The sequence below is a fragment of the Salminus brasiliensis genome, chromosome 17 (assembly GCF_030463535.1).
Source record: "Salminus brasiliensis chromosome 17, fSalBra1.hap2, whole genome shotgun sequence".
Classification (NCBI taxonomy): Eukaryota; Metazoa; Chordata; class Actinopteri; order Characiformes; family Bryconidae; genus Salminus; species Salminus brasiliensis.
The window spans coordinates 26,736,182-26,755,571 of record NC_132894.1 but is presented as its reverse complement, the minus strand read 5'-3'; the positions used below and the strand labels follow the sequence as shown (position 1 = coordinate 26,755,571).

Here is a 19,390-nt window from a genome sequence, read left to right as displayed (position 1 = left end):
GCCGGTTTCCCAGACAGAGATTAAATCAAGTGAGGAACTATATTTTACTTTCAGTGAAAAATCCTAATTCAAAATGCTGTGTAGTGCAGGACTAGCTTTACTCCCTGTCCACAAAATCAGCCCTGAATGTTGAAACATACACAGACACTTCAAGTTACTACAACTTACTACACTACAACTTCAGCTACTTCAAGGTGCACTCATGATTGACACAGAAGTTCAGTTCAGGAGTTGGTGCACAAGTGGTTCAGGAATGCACCGATACAACAGATACCTATTCTCCTAGACGAGAGTCATTACCTGCCATTTGCCTCCATTTATAGGTTGATTTAAACACAACTCAAGACACAAGCTCTCAGCACTCACACTGCTCCTACTCATGAGGGCCACTACAAAAGCTCTCTAGACAACATTTCCATAAGTTCGATAAACACAGATCTGTGGTCTAACCCAAGTGTTTGAGTTGCATGTCCCTTCAGGTTAAACGACTTTTGTTTCCAGTATTGGATACCTTGGCATCATCAGTGTCTGCTCAGTGCCTGTTCCCCACAAAAGTTTAAGAACTAAAGCTTTCTTTAAGCTCAAACTGTACACATAAAACAATTAGCATAGTCTTGTGAACATTATTTTGCTATACATTGAATTCATCCTTTCCAGTAAGCATTAAGAGAGGGAAACTGCCATTCTGTTCATTCTGCTGGTTTTATTAAATCCACTAAACAGACTAAAATATTAGGTCTTTCTTTGAGCCCAGGTTCATTGTACATCAAACTCCTTACCTTACTCCACTCTTTCCATTCAAAATGTGTCATGATGACTGCCTTTCACAATGACCCCCACTGTGCAGATGAGACGTCTCAGAATATTCCTCAAAAAAGGGAAAAAAGACATCGGAAGACAAAATCTCACAGAATGCATGTATATAAAGAGAAAGGCTCAAAATCACAGGAAATAATGCAGTTCTGTTCTCAAATGGAAAATTGTATTCATCTTGGCATAGTTGAATAATGAGAGTGCAGTACATGGTAGTGACATACTGTAAAGTTCCAACACTGCTTTGTCCTCCTTCAAAAGCAGAACCCTTATAAGTAAAACAGAGTTGTAAAACAGGTCACAACAGGTAACAATCATGACTGTTATATTTACACCCATTTCACATACATCTAGGGAATTGCCAGCAAGACTTAAAAGGATGGTAAAACTGCATCTGAGCATTTTCACCCCAACCAAAGCCACATGCTTCAAATACTAAATTAATGACCCCATTTACACCTGGTACACTGGAGTGTATCCTGATAAGATTTTGGCCACATACATTTACACTGGGTAGTCTAATGCATCTCTGGTTAGTCAGACTAAAATCCAACTGCTGTGTGAGACAGAATTGTATGTCTGTACTGGTGTTTTGGTTGTACTGGGAGGGATTTTGGTTGTCGATTAGCGTCTTGGAGAGACAGATGTGTTTACACTGCTAGAACTTGTGGCTCAAATGTGTCTCAGACCACCTCCTTAAGTGGTTTGAGCAATGGGATTTGCATCTGGGTGTGTTTACATTTGCATTTTATGTGGCTTGGCCTTATCCAGATATAATCCTAATACTCAAGAGGCATGAAGTTACCAGGTGTAAACAGGGTCAGTGTATTCTACAGCACTGTGGCATCTTGATGGATTAGACCAGGCTAAAATGTTTCTTCATATAATTGCTTCTAAACTCTTACTGAAACTCCTTCTTTCCTGTAAACTGTCTGCAACATACAAAGCAAAAATGTTCCCTGGATCTGTGTTACAAGCTTGCATGATGCCTCATGTCGGCTAGTGCTGACAATACCAGTACATGGCAAAACAAAGCTTAAAAAAGTGAAGCCAGAATATCTTTGACACCCTTAGCGACTGGTTGCAGGACAGTTTTAATCCCGATTTCTTTTTCTTTTTCAGCTACTGGGTGGGAATTGAAAATGGCTAAACATCTACATCTGAAATCTGAATGCTTATTTTAGAATAAGAAATTTTAACAGACTTCAATCAGGGCTAGTGTTCTGTGGCAAGGCATCTCAACTCCAGTTAGTCAACTGCTCAGTATATCTTAATATAATATCTATAAGCCTTTACACACATTAAACATCATAATGTGGAGTTATTTATTTGTATTTTAGTTATTTGTGAATAAAGAATCACCTTCACAGTACTGTTATTTGTATGAATATGAGATTTTGTTGTAATGAAGTAATTAAGGTGTTTTTGTAGAGTAAGGTTTTCATATTGGCTTATGCATATTGTAATATTTTAAATGTTCTGTGTGACCATATAGTTCTGTGGCTTATGACAAATGCCTAAAGCTGGCTAGCTTCGTTTGGGTGGTCTATAATGGCCTATAATTGTTATTTTCTTGTAACGATCAGCAAGCCAAACCAAGACAGAATATCACAATCAACCACGTTAATATCATAAACTTTATTTTCAATTATGTGCAAAAATAACTTTCACTGCCTGTGCCTCATGCCAAGTCAAATCACTGGGGTTTAACACCAGCCATCACAAACCTTGGCCCCACTGCATAAATCATCTCTAAGGCACTGCTGGAGCTTTTGTAAAGACGTTTTGTTTTATTTAAAAGGAAATGTACATTTGCAGCTTTTATTTTTCAGACGGTAAAACCTTTTAATAAAAGAAAACTTATATAATAAAAAAGTATTAATACATCTCCATAAAACATTCCTTTATATCCACAACTATTTCAAAATGAAATAATAAATCAAACATATTTACACATAATTTCAAAAGCTGTACAGACACGTTATGATTTCCCTAAACGTTTTATATACCTATTCCTAATGCTGCAGCAAGACTGAGGTAGCCCATGGATAGAGAGACAGAGAGAGAGAGAGAGAGAGAGAGAGAGAGAGAGAGAGAGAAAGAGAGAGAGAGAGAGAGAATTAAAGAGACAAATAAAAGAAAGGGAGAGCGCAAAGCAACTAGCTGGAGAACTAGAAGTAATAGTTAAACTACACTGTTGAACAGCTTTAAGGAGAGACAGAAGCTTACATTTACATAGCCAAATTCTTGGTTTTGAGTGAACTCAGTAAAAAAAACACATCATATAAGGATGAAGCCTTGAGATAGCCAGCGGCCCTTTCACCACATGCTTTTGGGTTAAGTGAACAGTTTTTTTCCAAATCATTCCCAAATGAGCGGAACTGAAAGCTAAGCTAAACTGACAAATGTGTCCTTGGCAGCTATGTGTGTCTCTGGGCCGTGTTACCATTACTTGTACATAATGATGGCCATTTTGTTTGGGAAGAGTTTGTATGGGAAAAGTTTATATTGTAATGGTAATCTGTTGTCTCAGATGGGCCCATATCGTAGGGCACGGACATAAATATCCAATCTTATTCCACTGAATGTGTGGGTGGTTCAGCAAAGAGCTAGGATGAAAAAGGAAATAATAAGTTCTGCAAGTGTCTTGACTATGGGAATGGCCATGCCACCTTCTACGTGCATTCAGTGTCTCTGACAACATCTGGAACCAAACACTGTTTTACTGTTTTTGCACCTTCTCTGAAACTTCTGCACATTATTGATACAAGAAAGTTCAGGCGCGTCTACAGGAAAGGTCTCTTTTCATTGGAAGCTTGCCTTTCCGCACCTGCCTTCTTCCGTTTCTCGTTTGTACACGGAGCATCTGTCTATTCTCTAAAGGCTTCTCTACCCACAAGAACAGAGCCTGTGTAATATACATTTGCCTAGACACGGACCACCGCTGCCTGCCGCCCTCCACTACATAAACACAGCAGGGTCATAAAAGCTTAGAAATGGCATTAAGCTAAACTGGAATACAAAGGATTTGGACATAATCACAGAACAAAGATCTGTACAAAATGATTAAATACAGTGTAACCGATATACATTCCTGTGTATGAGATTTCTGGTACCTAACAATGAAAAAATATAGCATAAAAAAGTTGGACTAATTTGATTGAAACACCATTGTACAAAACCAGCACTGCTGTTGAATCATCCTTTCTTGCCACAGTCCATTTCTATATATTGTGTGTGTGGCAATAAGAAAATGCGAACCCTGGATTAACCAGCTGAGAGTAAGATGAAGAGTTGATGTTGGCAGAGAACGACGGTGCCGTGGTTATGTGAGGGTCCTCTCCCTCTCAGATTGAGAGAAAAGATAGAAGAGGTGGCCATGGTACTGAATGGATTGACGTGTTCTGTCTTTCCAGAGTAGATCGGGACCCTGTGTGTCCCTAAAGCAGTGGAGGGTAAGCTCTAGATTGGTGTGCTCACTCTCGGACAGTGAAGACACGAAAAGAACCGCCCTCTGTCTGGGTTTTACTGGAGAAAGAAAGAGAAACAGATCTTTCAGGCTGTGCCAATAACAGATTAAGTGTCATTACCTAAATGTATAATTCAATTAAATGAGAGTGTATTCGGGGAAATACACTAAATGATGATCATTTTCTTCAGGTTTGCTCTAAGAAATTTTAGCCCAGAGTTTCTTTTGTTCAGTATGTTATATGCTAGACCACTGAGCTTTCAGCTTCTCTATGTCTTAGATTAATCATAGGGGCGAAAGAATGTGGAAACTGTAATTAACACTGGCTCATTGTTACTAGTGTTGCGGTCCTGTTCAGAGTAATTGACCTTTTTCCAACAACCATGGCTGACTATTGTACTTGGCTTGATAGCTTTGTTATTAATTCATTATTGGTGTGGCCTTCAGGCTGTGCCATGCTGGAGAACAGTGGGATAGAATGGAGGCCTTTGGCTCCAGATCAGCTGTAATTATCCACGCCAGGGAACCACTGAGTCAGCCTCCGACAGCTTTCCACCCGCTGGTAACTGGAGAGCGTGTGATTATTTTCTTGTTAATAAGGCATAGTTCACACGAGCGGTTGCCCCTCGTTTCCCAAGGATTGCATCATGTCAACAGCCTGACACGGGCTGAGGAGAGAAAAGGCTATCCAGGCCACCCTTGGCTCACTTTACTAAGCTGTGCCTGCTGTCTGGCCAGCCAAACTCTGCGTGCTGAGCGGCAGATCGATCTGTTTGAGTTGGGAGAGGATGTTGGGGTGCAGCATTAGATTTCACTGGGCTGGAGCTGATTTTGCCCACACAGCACTTTGCACACGCCATTGAAGTGCAGGACTAGAGTAAGCAAAGAGTCCATGTGTGGTCCATGCACACAGAGAAAACCACATCATTAGTCTGAAACCACTAACGTGCCACAAGCACACTTGGCCCTCAGAGCTGCCCGGCTGAGGCTATTGACCACTGGACTGTATTACTGGACGAGGGGAGGAGGCAGAAAAAAGTAATGCTCTGAACTAATTCAAGTGAGTAATCTTTAACATGCTAAAGGTACGACATAAATCCAGTTTTATCATGTAGTTTACTTACGTTCGGCAATTTACATATTTGTACATTTGTACAAGTAGTTTTACCCATGGTGGACATAATGTACATGTTTCAATCAGGTAGGTTCAGGAAATTAGAGGAGAACAGAACAGAAGAAAAGAGAAGCAGCAAGTACCTCTCAGACTGAATGCCATTCTTCAGACTGCCAGCGTAGCTCTTCCTCTTATCCAGAGCCAAGACGTCTACATAGCCTCCAGCGGCTTTGATCACTCCAGCGTGGATAGCTGCCCGGCAGATACTGGATTTCTGTACACAGGGACATAAAAGAGGTTTCTTTTAGTTACCTTGCCCTCTCCTCCAACCTCCTTTAATGCCACATTTATCGCCAGTTCAATTACACAGGATGATGTTCCATTGACCTTCATGCCATTGGTTATATAAGTCACAACTGCATGGACACACACATGCTATTTGCCTCAGACACTCCAAGAGAACATAGCTTATATGTTTGTGAAAGGATCATTAAAATCCTGCCCCTGGTGTTTTTGCCCTTTCCCAGTCATGACAAACCTGATCTAGACAATTAACCATTCTTCAGAAGAGGTGGGTTATAGCAAGGGAAAACTCTTAAATGTTTAGGTCAGGGTCAGTCTAGAACCTGTCCTGGGAACTACTGTTTTAGAGTCAGATGTCAGCCTAGGGGAACCCAGACAGATGACATCACTGCACAGGTCATGCAGTACTGTGATGCGGTTATGGCAGGACCAGCTTGGGCTCAGTGGTTCAATCTGGTAGTCTGGCTCCAGAGCATGACGCACACACAAGCCTTATCTGTGGCCTGAAGGAAATCTCGTTCCTCTGTGCTCCAACCAGGCAAGAACTCTCTTGCACTCTTCACTTAAAGGCAACACAGGGCTGCTGGAGTAGTGCCTGGCCCCCTTCAGACCTCCAACCCCTCCTCACTACCCACGTTTAAAGTAATTAGAGTGTGACATCCACCACATCTGAGCGCATATGCTATATCAGTACCATCACCCCACTGTTGAGGCATTAAGGACAGCACTTTTTCATAATGGTCACCTTCATTAAGTACTAGGTTCAGGCCAGTGTTTACGGGAGTTAATTAGTTCTTGTTTGAGTCCCCAGGGAGAACTCTGATCTGTGGCCAGTTGGAAGCACACAGGGTTTTTACACTGGAATGCAATTGACAAGCCAAAAGTCTGCAAGTTCACCCAAGTTCACCCATATCAAACGTAAGCTTCTATTCCAGGGTCATGGGCTCACACAAACATAAGCCATTTAGTGCTTTGGCACTCTCACTCTCAAGATGAAGATGAATATGTCAGAGGCGAGATGTTTTCTGCGGTGGGTGGGAGGGGGGCTAATACGCAAGAGGACATGCTGTCCTGGAAATTTTTGAGCGAATGAATTGCTCAAACTTTGAGAGACATTTTTAATAGCTTAGCAAGTAACTTTCTGATGACAAAAAAAGATAATGACACAGGAGTAATCAATGTGATTAAGGTGGGACTTTTAAGCTTTTAATCTAATGTGAGAAAAAGGCCCACACAGTACTTTTAGGAGGATTACAGCATAATCCAGTGGTGACTCAGGGAGAGGAACTGAGAGTGTATGCCAACTGCCCCAACTCCTCTCTTAGAGGAGGTTACAGAGTTCTGCTAGCTACAACGATGAACCCCTACCACAAAAACTGCATGCAATTTAGCTCTCTAAAGTGTTCATGCGAATAGACTCGTTCCCCCCACCCCGGAGCAATAGACAGCAATGGGTAGTAGCTACTTACATCAGCATAAATGTTGCTGCCAATCACCGGAGCCCAGTATGAAGGCTCATTTTTGCAGTTAGCTGGGCAGTAAACTCTGAATAAGACAAAAGACAGAAAAACATGTTAACAAACTTACCAAATAAGCTACCAAATATTAACTTCCAAAAATGATTCTGAAATGAATAATCATATGTATTATCGCAGGAGTGCATAAGATTTGGTCCAAGTACTCTACCTTGGGCAGTAGGAGAAAGAGTCTGTATATGGACAGATCTCAGCAACATTGGAATAGCAGTCCACTGTCTTTACTGTGGGTAAAAAGACAAAGTCTTGTTAATGTTGCTCATTCAGAATCATAAATTATTAGAAATATACATGCAGTTAATTTACAAGAAAATCAGAGATACCTACTTTCCGCTTTCGTGACCATAAATGCATTGCCAGGTTTGTATTTACTGTGAAGGAAAATTATGACAGCTATTAAGTCTTTATACAGGTCAGGCTCATAAACAGTGCTGTACTAGCGAGTGACTCTGTGACCATAAAGGGCAACTGGCAAATTAGAAAAACACTGCATACCTTAAAGACTCGACACCATTCTTTGTTGCTTTAACAAAGAAGGGAAAGCTGTCTTTTCTTGCGACGTCCACCAGACCACCATTGTTATCAATGACACCATAGTGGATTGCAGCACGACAAATACTGGATTGCTGTAAGAATCAGAAAAAAGTAGGTTTAGACTGAAAAACAATTGCTCTGAAAGTAGTAATTTAGCTTATATAAGCAATGACTAAGTCACTTACCACATCATAGTACAACGTTCCAAACACCTTCGCTTTGCTGTACAAACAGTTGGCTGGGCAGTTGTATCTGAATGAACAACAGACTTTAAGTACAAAATCTATGCAGTTTGTTATTGTAACTCATGAAAGCTTAACGTTAACCTTTACTGACCTGTTGCAGGTTGCTCCTTTGCACTTATCCCTCATTTTGGTCTCACACTTGATCTTCTGAGCTGTAGGGGAAAATAAAGCTAATAATACGGAACCATGGTGTACCATGTTCATGTTCATCTATGATGGCTGGTTCCAACATCGGTTTTCCACATATGTAAATTAAAAACACTTACCCAGGAAATTGGTGCGAGGGACCTTGGGTGATGAGGGCTTCTTGGGTGCAGCAGGCTGTGGTTTAGGCTTGGCTGCAGGTTTAGATGGAGTAGTCCTAGGTTGTACTGGCACTTGGGGCTTCTCCACTTCATTCATGTCTGGAGTCTCAGGACGCTGAGGGTCTCCTAAAAGACATATGGAACCATGTAATGAGCTTTATTTATATATCATCACTGTCATATGAAAATTTTTTATTGACATATTGTTAAAGACTATGTCATTAGGGTTTATGGCTAACAGTCATCTTGCAGATGAATGCATTACCCTTGTAGCAGAGGTTGTCTCTGCATCCTCCTCCATAGCTTGGGGGGCACTGTGAACATGAGCGTCCATGCTGGTAAGGAGCTTCTCCGATCCAGTTTCCCCTGGTGGAAATCCCAAAGGGGTCAGCAGCAGTTTAAGAGTAATTACACAACCTGCATGCTTAATTAAGCACTCAATTCGCCAACTGCTGTAATGTTCTTTGCACATTATCACAAACCCTCCAAGCTCTCTGGAAGATTCCACCTCAATTCCTGCCAGCAATTAAATCATTAGGAAAGTGGACATGACCAGCTTGCATGTTGTTCTTTCCTAAGTCCAATCAAAGATTTTCCAGCAGATGGAACAGATAACTTTCCTACTGTCCAAAATTGTTGGAAGCACAGATCCCCCACCATTAAATCATGCAGTTCCAAATGGGCCAGGATTAAATACCATAGGATAATGAGTGAATTAATGAAAAGTCAGGGAAGCAAGACAGTGTACAGGTCTTACTTTGGTGAGTAGTTGCACACGAGGTAGACTGCATTCTCCCAGATCTCTCCCCACACGTTCATGCGTGGACATGTGTATACAGCGCAGCCTACACGACTGGTTGTGGCCCATACCAACTACAAAAGAGGAAGAACATTGATCACTACTATGGTCTTTATATACTTATAATTATATAGCATTATAAAACAAAGGACCATTTCTTGCAGCAGATGCTTTGGACCCCTGAGTATGTAGTTTTGCTATTTTAAGTAATTTTGTGAATTATGATAGTGGGAGATTAACTTTTTAGAGCAGCTTGCAATTCAATCACATTACAGAGGCAGGCGCATGTGGAGTTAGAAGTCTTGCCCATGTATTCTTATTGGTATGCAGTGATGTGCTTGCCCAGAACAGGGCACTAGAACCCAAGGCTACCACATTAATGGTGGCGGCATCACCCACGTTGCTATACCAACAAAAAATGGTACATTTATTTTTAACACATTTTTTTGCTGACCGATGGTATCTTATCATGTTTTTATAACAATAATTTCAACTGTACCAACAGTCTTTAGGCATTTAATTTAATAAATCTAATTAAATGTACTGAAATTGGTAAAGTTTCTTTTTCATTTGAAAATAATATGATTAAGGCAAGTACCTCCCTCTTACTTTCCCCTACCCTTTACCATGAGCCATGCGGTCCAGAACTAAAAGTACACACTGAGCAAGCAGACATGCTCATTGACCTCTTTGAATTTTCATCTGTATGTCTCATTCCTCTCTTCCATCCTCCAACCCCAACAGGAAGCTGCTACTCCCCTGGCTGGACCAACATGGCCAGATTGATGGGCCCACGGAGGCTTAGAGGAGAGACTGCCCCTTTCATTCAGAACGGAAGAAGCTGCAGCCCAAGTGTGACCGGCGTCAGTTTCCTGTGAACTTGTACGATCGTCCTCACTTTCCATACAAATAGAGGAATGCTGGCGAGAAGGCCACTGACTTAGGGGCATGTCTGGGGCCTTTTCTGGTGAGAACATGCACTACAGGGTTCACCAAGTGCACTGATGCACGGGACATTATGGTCTGACTTGCAAATGAATGGGAAGTGCTTACTCAGGGCTTCCTGTCTTACATGCAGTTAAACTGCACAGCAGGTTTGCATGCAGTCTCTCAGAGCAGAGCCTCAAAAAGCAGAGCTCCCTCTCTCCCTCTCTTTGAGGAACGCACTTCCTGTGTTGGGGCCAGGACGAGGCCACAGCAATGTGTGCCATGGGACAGTGATTCAGCAAAGCCGCTGGCCCAAGTGCCTTTCCCTCTCTCTCTCTCTCTCTCTCTCTCTCCATGCATCCCTACACTGAGGTTAAGAGGCAGTTTGATCCTTGTGGAAAGAACTGACACTGAGAAGATAACAGGGCAGAACTGTAGCCCCCTGTAAACCTGCTGCCTCTGCCAGAAGCATCAGAGAGTGTCTGGGAAGAGGGTAGAAGAGCAGGGGAATCAGTATACGGTGACTTGGCACAGCTCCCTCTCTTCCTTTGCATCTTCAAAGGAATCCAGGTCAAATAAGAAAATAATCCAGCAGTCTGAGAACCGCTTCCAGATGCTTGTGACCTGCTTTTGGAGGGTATGTGTTTTTACAAACCCATCCCAGCTGCTAAGTAAAGTCTAAGAAAACCCTGTGCCAGTGTTCACTCTTTCTCTCTCTCTTTTTTTTGCCTCTATTTCTTTCTCTGTGTCTGTTTGCTTCTAAAGTCACTTGTTCTCAAAATTCAAGACTTCAAGGGGTTAAAGATGAAATCTTCGTATGGTGACACACTGCTTCCCTCATTCGCCTATAAAGAGATATAATGAAGTGTGACACCTTCCATTGACAGAGCCAGACATATTTTCTTGCCATCCTTCTTTGCTCTCGCTTATGAACGCCAGTGTTCATGGCTGCCATTCACATGTTTTCAGAAAGGCTTGGAATACCTGCTTCCACACGTGCACAGGTCACACATGCAACTTGTTAAGACAGCCGTGGGGAGGTGCCCTACACCGACTAAGGCTATGCTCAAATTACAGGGCTGAATGTTCTGATTTATTTGCCTAAATATGACATTAGAGGCCTTTAGAGGCATTTTTACGTCAAAGTGGGCTTGTGGATCAGGTCCTGTTCACTCAACATGAACCATTAAGTCAGACAAAAGCAACAAAGTTAAGTGAAATAAGATTTGCAATGTGCCTTTATCTCTCTCACCTGGGTGTAGTGGGTGCACATGGGTCCAGAGCAGCGTTCAGGGCACCAAGGGTTACACTCGTGAGGGTAAGGGTAGGTGTAGTCCTTCACCTCATCATACCAGGCCTGGACGTGGTAGGCAGGGGAACGGTACCTATCAGAGTGAACACAGGATCAGTCAAAGTCGGAGAGCACTGTGGCTCTGCATGCAGTGCCATGGCTATGAGGGACTTCTGACAGTCTGAATGGGTCTGAATTTTAGATTCAGTTGAGCATTAGGACAGAATTTAATCTTTTGCTAGCAGATATAACAATATTTGCACCATAATTACAATACTAGAATTTTGTTCATGTTGTGCAGCCCTAGTCAGCGCTCAATTGAGAGCAGCCTACTGACGCAACACACAGACGTACTATCTGTTCTCAGTCCAGATTATTTCTCCAGTGTAAATACCCCTCATCCCCCTGACCAATGCCTGCTCTCTGTAAACATTGCTTTATACGGCACTGAGAAGTCTTAAGACTCTCTGCTGACTTCAGAAGAGAGAGAACGGTTATGGGCATGGAAGCAGTCCTGGAAGGGCACCTGCTCCATGCTGGGAGAGAATGGCTGAGAAAGAAGCGAGAATGAGGGAGAGACAGAGAAAAATGGCTTCTAGTGATCCATGTGAAGAAGGTGACGCCCTGCCTCACACACACAGGAGAAGTCTCATAATGTAGATTGTGTGTGAAAACACCACTGAATCTCTCACTGCTGTTCTTACTTAGAGAACAGATGTTAGCTTGTAAGTTAAGTCTGGTGTAAGCCAGTGTAAACAGAGAGAAACTCAAGGCCTTTGTGCTTTATACCTTGAACACTAATATTACAGGAAATGTGTCTTCAGTGTTATGTGCTGATCCTTGGAATTAAGATATACTTTAGAAAAACAGAACTGCAGTTCTCCTTCTGCTCTTAATTATTTCTCATTCTAGTGTGAGTGTGTATGTGCATGGATTTGTATTTAGCCCATCGTGAGGACTAAATGTCCTTATAATGACAGGAAAACATCCCAGCCAACATGCTTATGGGGGGGCTCACATGGGTGGAACTTGGGCTAGTTGGGTTCAAGGTGGACATGGGCTCTGAGTGGGTTTGTACATCTGTTGTTATTAGAACTCAGTTGGGCTTCCTAAATAGGCCTAATCGCTACAGCCTACCTTAATCTCAGACAGGCCCTGTCTAGGCCCCATATGCAGTTGACAACCCAGATAGCCCCCATGTTTAACTCCTCCTGGTCCCATCACGGACCCTGGTGGGAATCCATATGTGGGGCCAACAAGGAACCCAATGACAAAACTTTCCAGGTTCCTGTTGAGCTACCCATACAACCCCCACATGGACATGTTTTGTTCATGGTCATTCCTTTTGTTTTTGTTTTTTTTTTTCAATTAATGGAAAGTACTCACAAACATGGTAACACCAAAAATTGTGTGTATGTGTTTTCATACCTGCCCCAGTGCACTGCCAGGTTCTGGCCAATGGACATTAGCAGGTCCTGCGGCCCATGCTCCCACTGGCACTGTTCTGCCCAGTGTGTAGCGGAACGCTCCAGTTCATCGTCCCATACCTGAACACAATTATCTCTAACAGTTAGGGATCCACAATAATTGTATAATTTTCTTAATTTTATAGATGTTTATCTATAAAAAAATATCTATAAAATATCAGAAATTGGCATCTGCCCACAATTCCCATATTGCTCTACCCCTCCTGCTTTTTATTGGAATTAGGCACTGTCATCATAACTGGGATGGGACAGAGGCCCACTAGGATAAAGACACCAGTACAGACATAAGAGCCTGGCTCTTCTCCATTGAAAATCCTCAGCAATCAAGGATGCATTAAACACATTTCTCTGCCTTCTTCCTTCCCCTTGAAGAGGAAGGGAGGGGGTTTTCCACCTCTTTCATTCATAAACATATATTCATACACTCCCACCGCCAACGTGTGCCCTCTACCTCTTCAGTACGCTCAGTAAATTTCCAACATGGTGCTAAACACACACACTCTATAACCCCTGTCTGTGCAGTGTCCAGTGTTAAGGTGTTGGCCAGCTCCAGCCTGTGTGCAGTGTACTGAAACCGCTGCCTTATTCACTGACACCTGGCATGGAGTTGGGCCTGCGGGGGACTTCTCCCAACCTGCTGGACCAAGTAGACCACATTTACTAAAAATCTCCCTTCTGCGCATCCCCCCCTCACTACCAAACACTGCACCACATGTAACACTGTGCTCTTTTAGCTACTCTCCATGTTTTCTGTGTCCAGCTCGGCTGGCAAACTCTGAATTTCTTCTTATTCTAAATGAGCTCCATTTACCTTTCTCTGTTTTTGAACAACAGCACACGTGACTGATTACCTATATCCTCTCCAGTCTTTGAAATGTACACTGTGTGCTTTAAATAGAACAGTGTTGCAGTGTTGAGTTCTGAATGCAAAGCCCAACAGTGAAACATGTTTTGAAATCTCTGAACGGTTCTGTTTATTCCATCATTGTGTACAAACAGTGAAACCAGAAGACTTGTATGTTATGAAGGAGTTACTCTGTGCTCCCAGGGCTTCTCCGCTGGCTTCGAGGATATAAATGTTTGCATGCAGTAATGTAAGCAAAACCACAGTGTGAGATTTTAAAGGACTGGTTCAGCAAAAATCAAGGTTAATCCCTTTAGCCCAAACATAGTCCATCGGCCAAGACATACTTTCCTCCAAATCACGCAATCGTTTTGGGTGACAGACTTCTATTACATTAGCCACAAAGCTTCACTCTGTAAATCTCTATATAAACTATATACTACATAGTACACATTCACATTAGAATAGTATAAGCACCGCAGATTTGAAATGAACTCATCACATTATATCAGCTCAGCATAACATACAGGAGCATTTATAGAGCACTATAGTTCTATCATTACAGACCACCTCAGTGTCACTGCTGGAGTAAGAATAGTTCACCAACCAGAAATGTCCAGCCAACAGTGTCCTGTGGGCAGCGTCCTGTGACCACTGATGAAGGACTAGAGGTTGACCAACACAAAACTATGCCGCTACAGATGAGCTTTGGTCTCTGACTTTACTTCATCTACAAGTTGGACCAACTAGGAAGAGTGTCGAATAGCGTGGACAGTGAGATCCACTTGTACAGCACAACACACACTAACGCGCCACCATAACGTCAGTGTCACTGCAGTGCCGAGAATGACCCACCACCCAAATAATACCTGCTCTGTAGTGGTCCTGTTGGGTCCGAACGACTGAAGAACAGTGTGAAAGGAGGCTAATAAAGTATGCAGAGAAACAGACAGACTACAGTCTGTAATTATGGAACTACAAAGTATGCTCTTATGTATCGTGACCTTCTGAAACAACTAAACTGAGCTATTAATACAGAAAATACATAAATACTCCAAACTGCTAAAATTGGCTTCTAGATCCAAGTTGGCAGTTACTGTGATGCTCAATTAGTGGCAGCTAGTGCTTCATGTATCTAAGAAGAAGCATGTACAAGCCAACACTTTGCCATTGCTGGCTGCATTGTGTCACAGAGGAAGAACTATGACATCTGGAATGGGCTTTTTTACTTTTTACTTTTTAAGGATTGATTGCTTCAAATAATCAAGTGTTTCCTATCAAATAAAACAATCAGTGTGTGACCAAACAAATAGTATCACAGATCATCTTGATTGTAAATGCATTGTGCCCACAGAGCTGTCAGTACTGGCTGGGCCTCTCTATTTCTCCTTCTCTTTCTATTTCAGCATGTAGCTCAGACTGTGTAATTATGTCCACAGTAACGCAGGCCACACAACGCCACTCTGGCAGCCTCCTCTCATGAGTTCATCTTTTCCAACCAAGATCACACTCCTAAAATCAACACTGCTCCTCACGTTTGGGTCAAACTCAAGCACAGACTCTCCTGAGAGATCTTTAGCTTCGGTGAAGAGGTGACTGCATCAGCCGCATGACGCAGAATACAAACTGGGCTAGCTCTGTTTATAATTCAGCACTGCTGTTTAGAGTAGTCTGCATGAGTGGCTGGCATTAAAGCCTCTCTAGTAGCACTGCTGAACATATTCCACCTCATGCTGTATTCACCTTTTCATGTGCAGATGTGCTCCCTGGAGCCTCCCTCACATTGATTTCTGCCAAATATCCTGACACAATTTCCCCCTTATGCTAAATGTAGTCAACAAGCAAAGTAAGTTATTAATACCTAGGGGTGGAACAAAATATCGATATATTGAAGTATTGCAATATTATGACTATAATTATCAGATCATTCATAGTAGGCATGATTCATAGATCATGCAGGAGTATGTACTGCCTGTGGGGAATTTGATTCAGGAGACATCCTGAGGGATATTCCTTTTGGACAATGGACAAAAAGTCTATATCTAACAAGCCATCTGATCTCCCTATACACTTACCATGTACTCCATGTTTGAGGCGGTGGGGTAGACACCTCCTCTCAGTTTGTTGTGAAGTGCGAGGATTTCTTCACGATCTGACCACTGGATGGCCCTGCGGACACGTGAGCCCGAGGCCGTGCTGTTGGGCTCCAGTTCATTCTCATAGCGGCTCAGAAGCCGCCTCAGCTCCGTAGAATCAGGCAGGAAGAGGGAGGAGGCCAGCTGGGTGGACAGCAGCAGTAAGATCACGGGAAGCGGTCTGGACATGGCAGCAACTAGACGAGAGACTGGAGGTGGTCTGTGGCTAAAGGGCTGACTGGGGTGGGCTGTTGTGTGCGAGAGCTGCAGCAGACAGCTGGGCTGGATGCACGCCTGAGAAGAGAGTATGGATTCAGTGAGGGTCAAGGTCATTAATGCAACACTTACCTTCAAAATGTATTTAAAAAAAAAAACTCACTAAGTCCCTAAGAAAAATTTGCAGAAAGCACTGCACACTTCACTCTTGTTGCAATGACGTGTGAACATGCAACCAGCAATATTATACAATACCAATATTAGCCTAATATTACGTAACAATAATATTACCCTTAAATCAATAAACAACAGTTGTGATCAGGAATTTGTTGCCTATTTGCCTCACTCAGACATTTTTTGGCCCTCCACACAGACGCTCTGTTCATAAAAAGCCACCGCATGCCATCCATCAATCTAAAGAGAATTACATGGGCTTGGCGTGATGACATTTACCTTTCACAACAAAGGATTTCCCCTCTGCTGCAACACCCACTGCTGAGGCAATTAAATCACCCGCATTAGTCCACATCAAACGAGAGTGCGCCTCTGTGTGCCAGCCGGACCCCTGTCCATCACACTGCTGGCGCTAAATCCCATCTGATTTCTTCCAGCTTACTCACTCAAATCGGACCAAAGCCCCTTTCATCTCACTGATAATACTACAGTTATTATGGCAGAGCCCCTCACAACAATAAGCCATTGTGATCCTGTTGCAAATATTGATTACGCAACAGGCTGCTTAACCAAGCTCTCTTGATTAGTGCGCCTTTGCTGACATAGCGGCAGAAACGTCGAGCCCTCTGGGCATCTGATTCATCTCATTAACTTTCTATTCTAACAATGAACTGCTGGGTGAGGGTTAAAGCGGCAAGTTCTAACAGACGAACGGCTCACAGGCTGGACCGTCCTCATTAGTGGGGCCGGACAGAACTTACAACTGAGAAAATGGGACAACCCTGGAGTGTAGTCAAATCAAGACGAATAGAGATGGAGAGAAAGAAAGAGCAAGGGCATGATATAGCTAATGTGTATGCAGAATGTAGTATGTAGAATGCAGAAAGAAAGAAATAGAGAGAGAGAGTGAGAGAGTGAAAGAGAGAGAGAGAGAGAGAGAGAGAGAGAGAGAGAGAGAGAGAGAAAAAAAAGCCAGAAGGAAAAAGAGAGGGAGATGAAGGAGACATTTTTTTCAGGGGAGAATTTGGAGCACAAGTGACACTCTCCTGATGGGCACTGCCAGCTACCAGGGCTCCTGCCAATGTGCCAGCGACAGCCACCGCCTGCTGGCTCTAAGAAGTCAAACAGCAACTCCTCCTAAGTCAGCATGCACACCAGCGCTCGGAGGAGAGGAGAGAAAGAGAGACACGATGGAGCCGCACTGCTTCCTCCAGCTCACTTTCTCCCTCACTCTCCCCCCTCTGTCCACAGGCTTGAGGTCTGACACCCAGGCTGTGTCAACACACTGTCACTGCTCCAGCAACAGTCCTCTGTGAGGCCCAGCCACCACACCCCTTCCCTCCATCGCTCTCTCTCTCTCTTTTCTTCTTCTCCACTCTCATAAATGTGCATCTCACCACTGATTTCTCCCCTCCACTGAATTTCCAGGCAGCAAAAGGTCGGCTAGGTTATCTGTCTACACACACCCTAGCAAAGCCTGACCACATGTCCTGGCCTCTCCATTGGACAACTCACTTCCAGAAAGGGTTCTCTAAGGTTCATATAAGAACCTTGTGGTTCCCCATAATGCTGTTTTTCCCGCATAATGTTTGTTTTTAAAGTCTATAGATTCTTTATAGATAATGCACTGGTTCCTTGTTAAAGTCTATAGAACCTCCACATAATGTAGAAGTTCCTTGTTAAAGTCTATAGAACCTCCACATAATGTAGAAGTTCCTTGTTAAAGTCTATAGAACCTCCACATAATGTAGAAGTTTCTTGTTAAAGTCTATAGATCCTCCACATAATGTAGAAGTTCCTTGTTAAAGTCTATAGAACCTCCACATAATGTAGAAGTTCCTTGTTAAAGTCTATAGATCCTCCACATAATGTAGAAGTTCCTTGTTAAAGTCTATAGATCCTCCACATAATGTAGAAGTTCCTTGTTAAAGTCTATAGAACCTCCACATAAAGTAGAAGTTCCTTGTTAAAGTCTATAGAACCTCCACATAATGTAGAAGTTCCTTGTTAAAGTCTATAGAACCTCCACATAAAGTAGAAGTTCCTTGTTAAAGTCTATAGAACCTCCACATAAAGTAGAAGTTCCTTGTTAAAGTCTATAGAACCTCCACATAATGTAGAAGTTCCTTGTTAAAGTCTATAGATCCTCCACATAATGTGCAATGTAAATGTTCTAGATGATCTTAGACCCAAACTTCCAAGGCAAGAACCATTTAGGAACCTGCAGGTAGGAGTATAGCTGATGTCAGCATCAGCTCTTCCACCCTACTGCTTACAGACAGGATATTATAAGAACCATATAAAATGGCCTTGCTGTGGTAATTGTTCCGGCCTGTGCTCTGGCAGCATGGTGCGAGTGCTGACACTTACATACCTGAGAGTATCATTACATGCTGAACCACACAGCCTGTGAATGATTGCACCCCCCCCCCACCCCCCCTTCTCTCTGACTCTCCCAGAGTAAACCTGGCTGTAAAGACAGCTACACTGTCCACGATGAACCCCCATGCTCAGTCTACTCGGTGCTCACCTATCACACTGGCATTGCCTGGCCTTACCATTCATACGGTCAGTGCTGGTCCGTTGAAACAGCAGATAAACATGCCGGACATGAACACACATTAATTCAGAGATACATGAAGAACTGCAACAGACACATGAAGAGTGCCGAGCAACAGAAATAAATACAAAAGTAAAATCTGCCCAGTTAAATTGCCCAGTGTGAATAAGGTCTACAGCATGCAAACAGCAAAATAAATAAAAGAGGTGAATTTACCAAGTGTGCTCTTTCCCCCAGTAACTCCAACAGGGTCTTGCAGGTCGGAGCTCAGCAGTCTCAGCAGTCTCTCTTGGCAGATCTTTCCCTTTTTAGTTAAACGAGTCTGAGGAGTTGGGCTTGTTGGCAGCAGCTGTAGGACTTTCTGATTCTGAGTGAGTGAGTAGAGCGTTCAGCTCCTTTTATAAAGAAGGAGACCCCGCTGAGGGGAAGGAGTGGGAGTAGAGGGGGGGGGGGGAGAGAGAGAGAGAGAGAGAGAGAGAGAGAGAGAGAGCTCTGACGAAACACGTCGAGACGAAGACGCAAAGAATGTAAATCAAATCTTTCCACAGAAGGACGATATTTTTTCAGTTTACGACAGCAGATGTGAACTTTTGCGAAGATGACATCAGTTATTTTCGTGTCAATAAGAGATTGATGACG

General features: G+C 43.0%; 1 protein-coding gene across 1 annotated transcript; it reads right to left on the bottom strand.

The window, feature by feature from the left end:
• Window positions 1-2,432: 2,432 nt before the first annotated feature.
• Window positions 2,433-19,107, bottom strand: crispld2 (cysteine-rich secretory protein LCCL domain containing 2). Its single transcript, XM_072660653.1, has 15 exons — window positions 18,968-19,107; window positions 15,742-16,095; window positions 12,764-12,882; window positions 11,297-11,429; window positions 9,076-9,191; window positions 8,584-8,684; window positions 8,280-8,444; window positions 8,105-8,165; window positions 7,954-8,020; window positions 7,730-7,860; window positions 7,562-7,605; window positions 7,386-7,458; window positions 7,169-7,244; window positions 5,540-5,670; window positions 2,433-4,341 (listed from the first exon to the last, which is right to left on the bottom strand). Exons 2-15 carry the CDS (start codon window positions 15,988-15,990, stop codon window positions 4,290-4,292), a joined length of 1,518 nt encoding a protein of 505 aa, XP_072516754.1. The 5' UTR covers window positions 15,991-16,095; window positions 18,968-19,107; the 3' UTR covers window positions 2,433-4,289.
• Window positions 19,108-19,390: the final 283 nt, after the last annotated feature.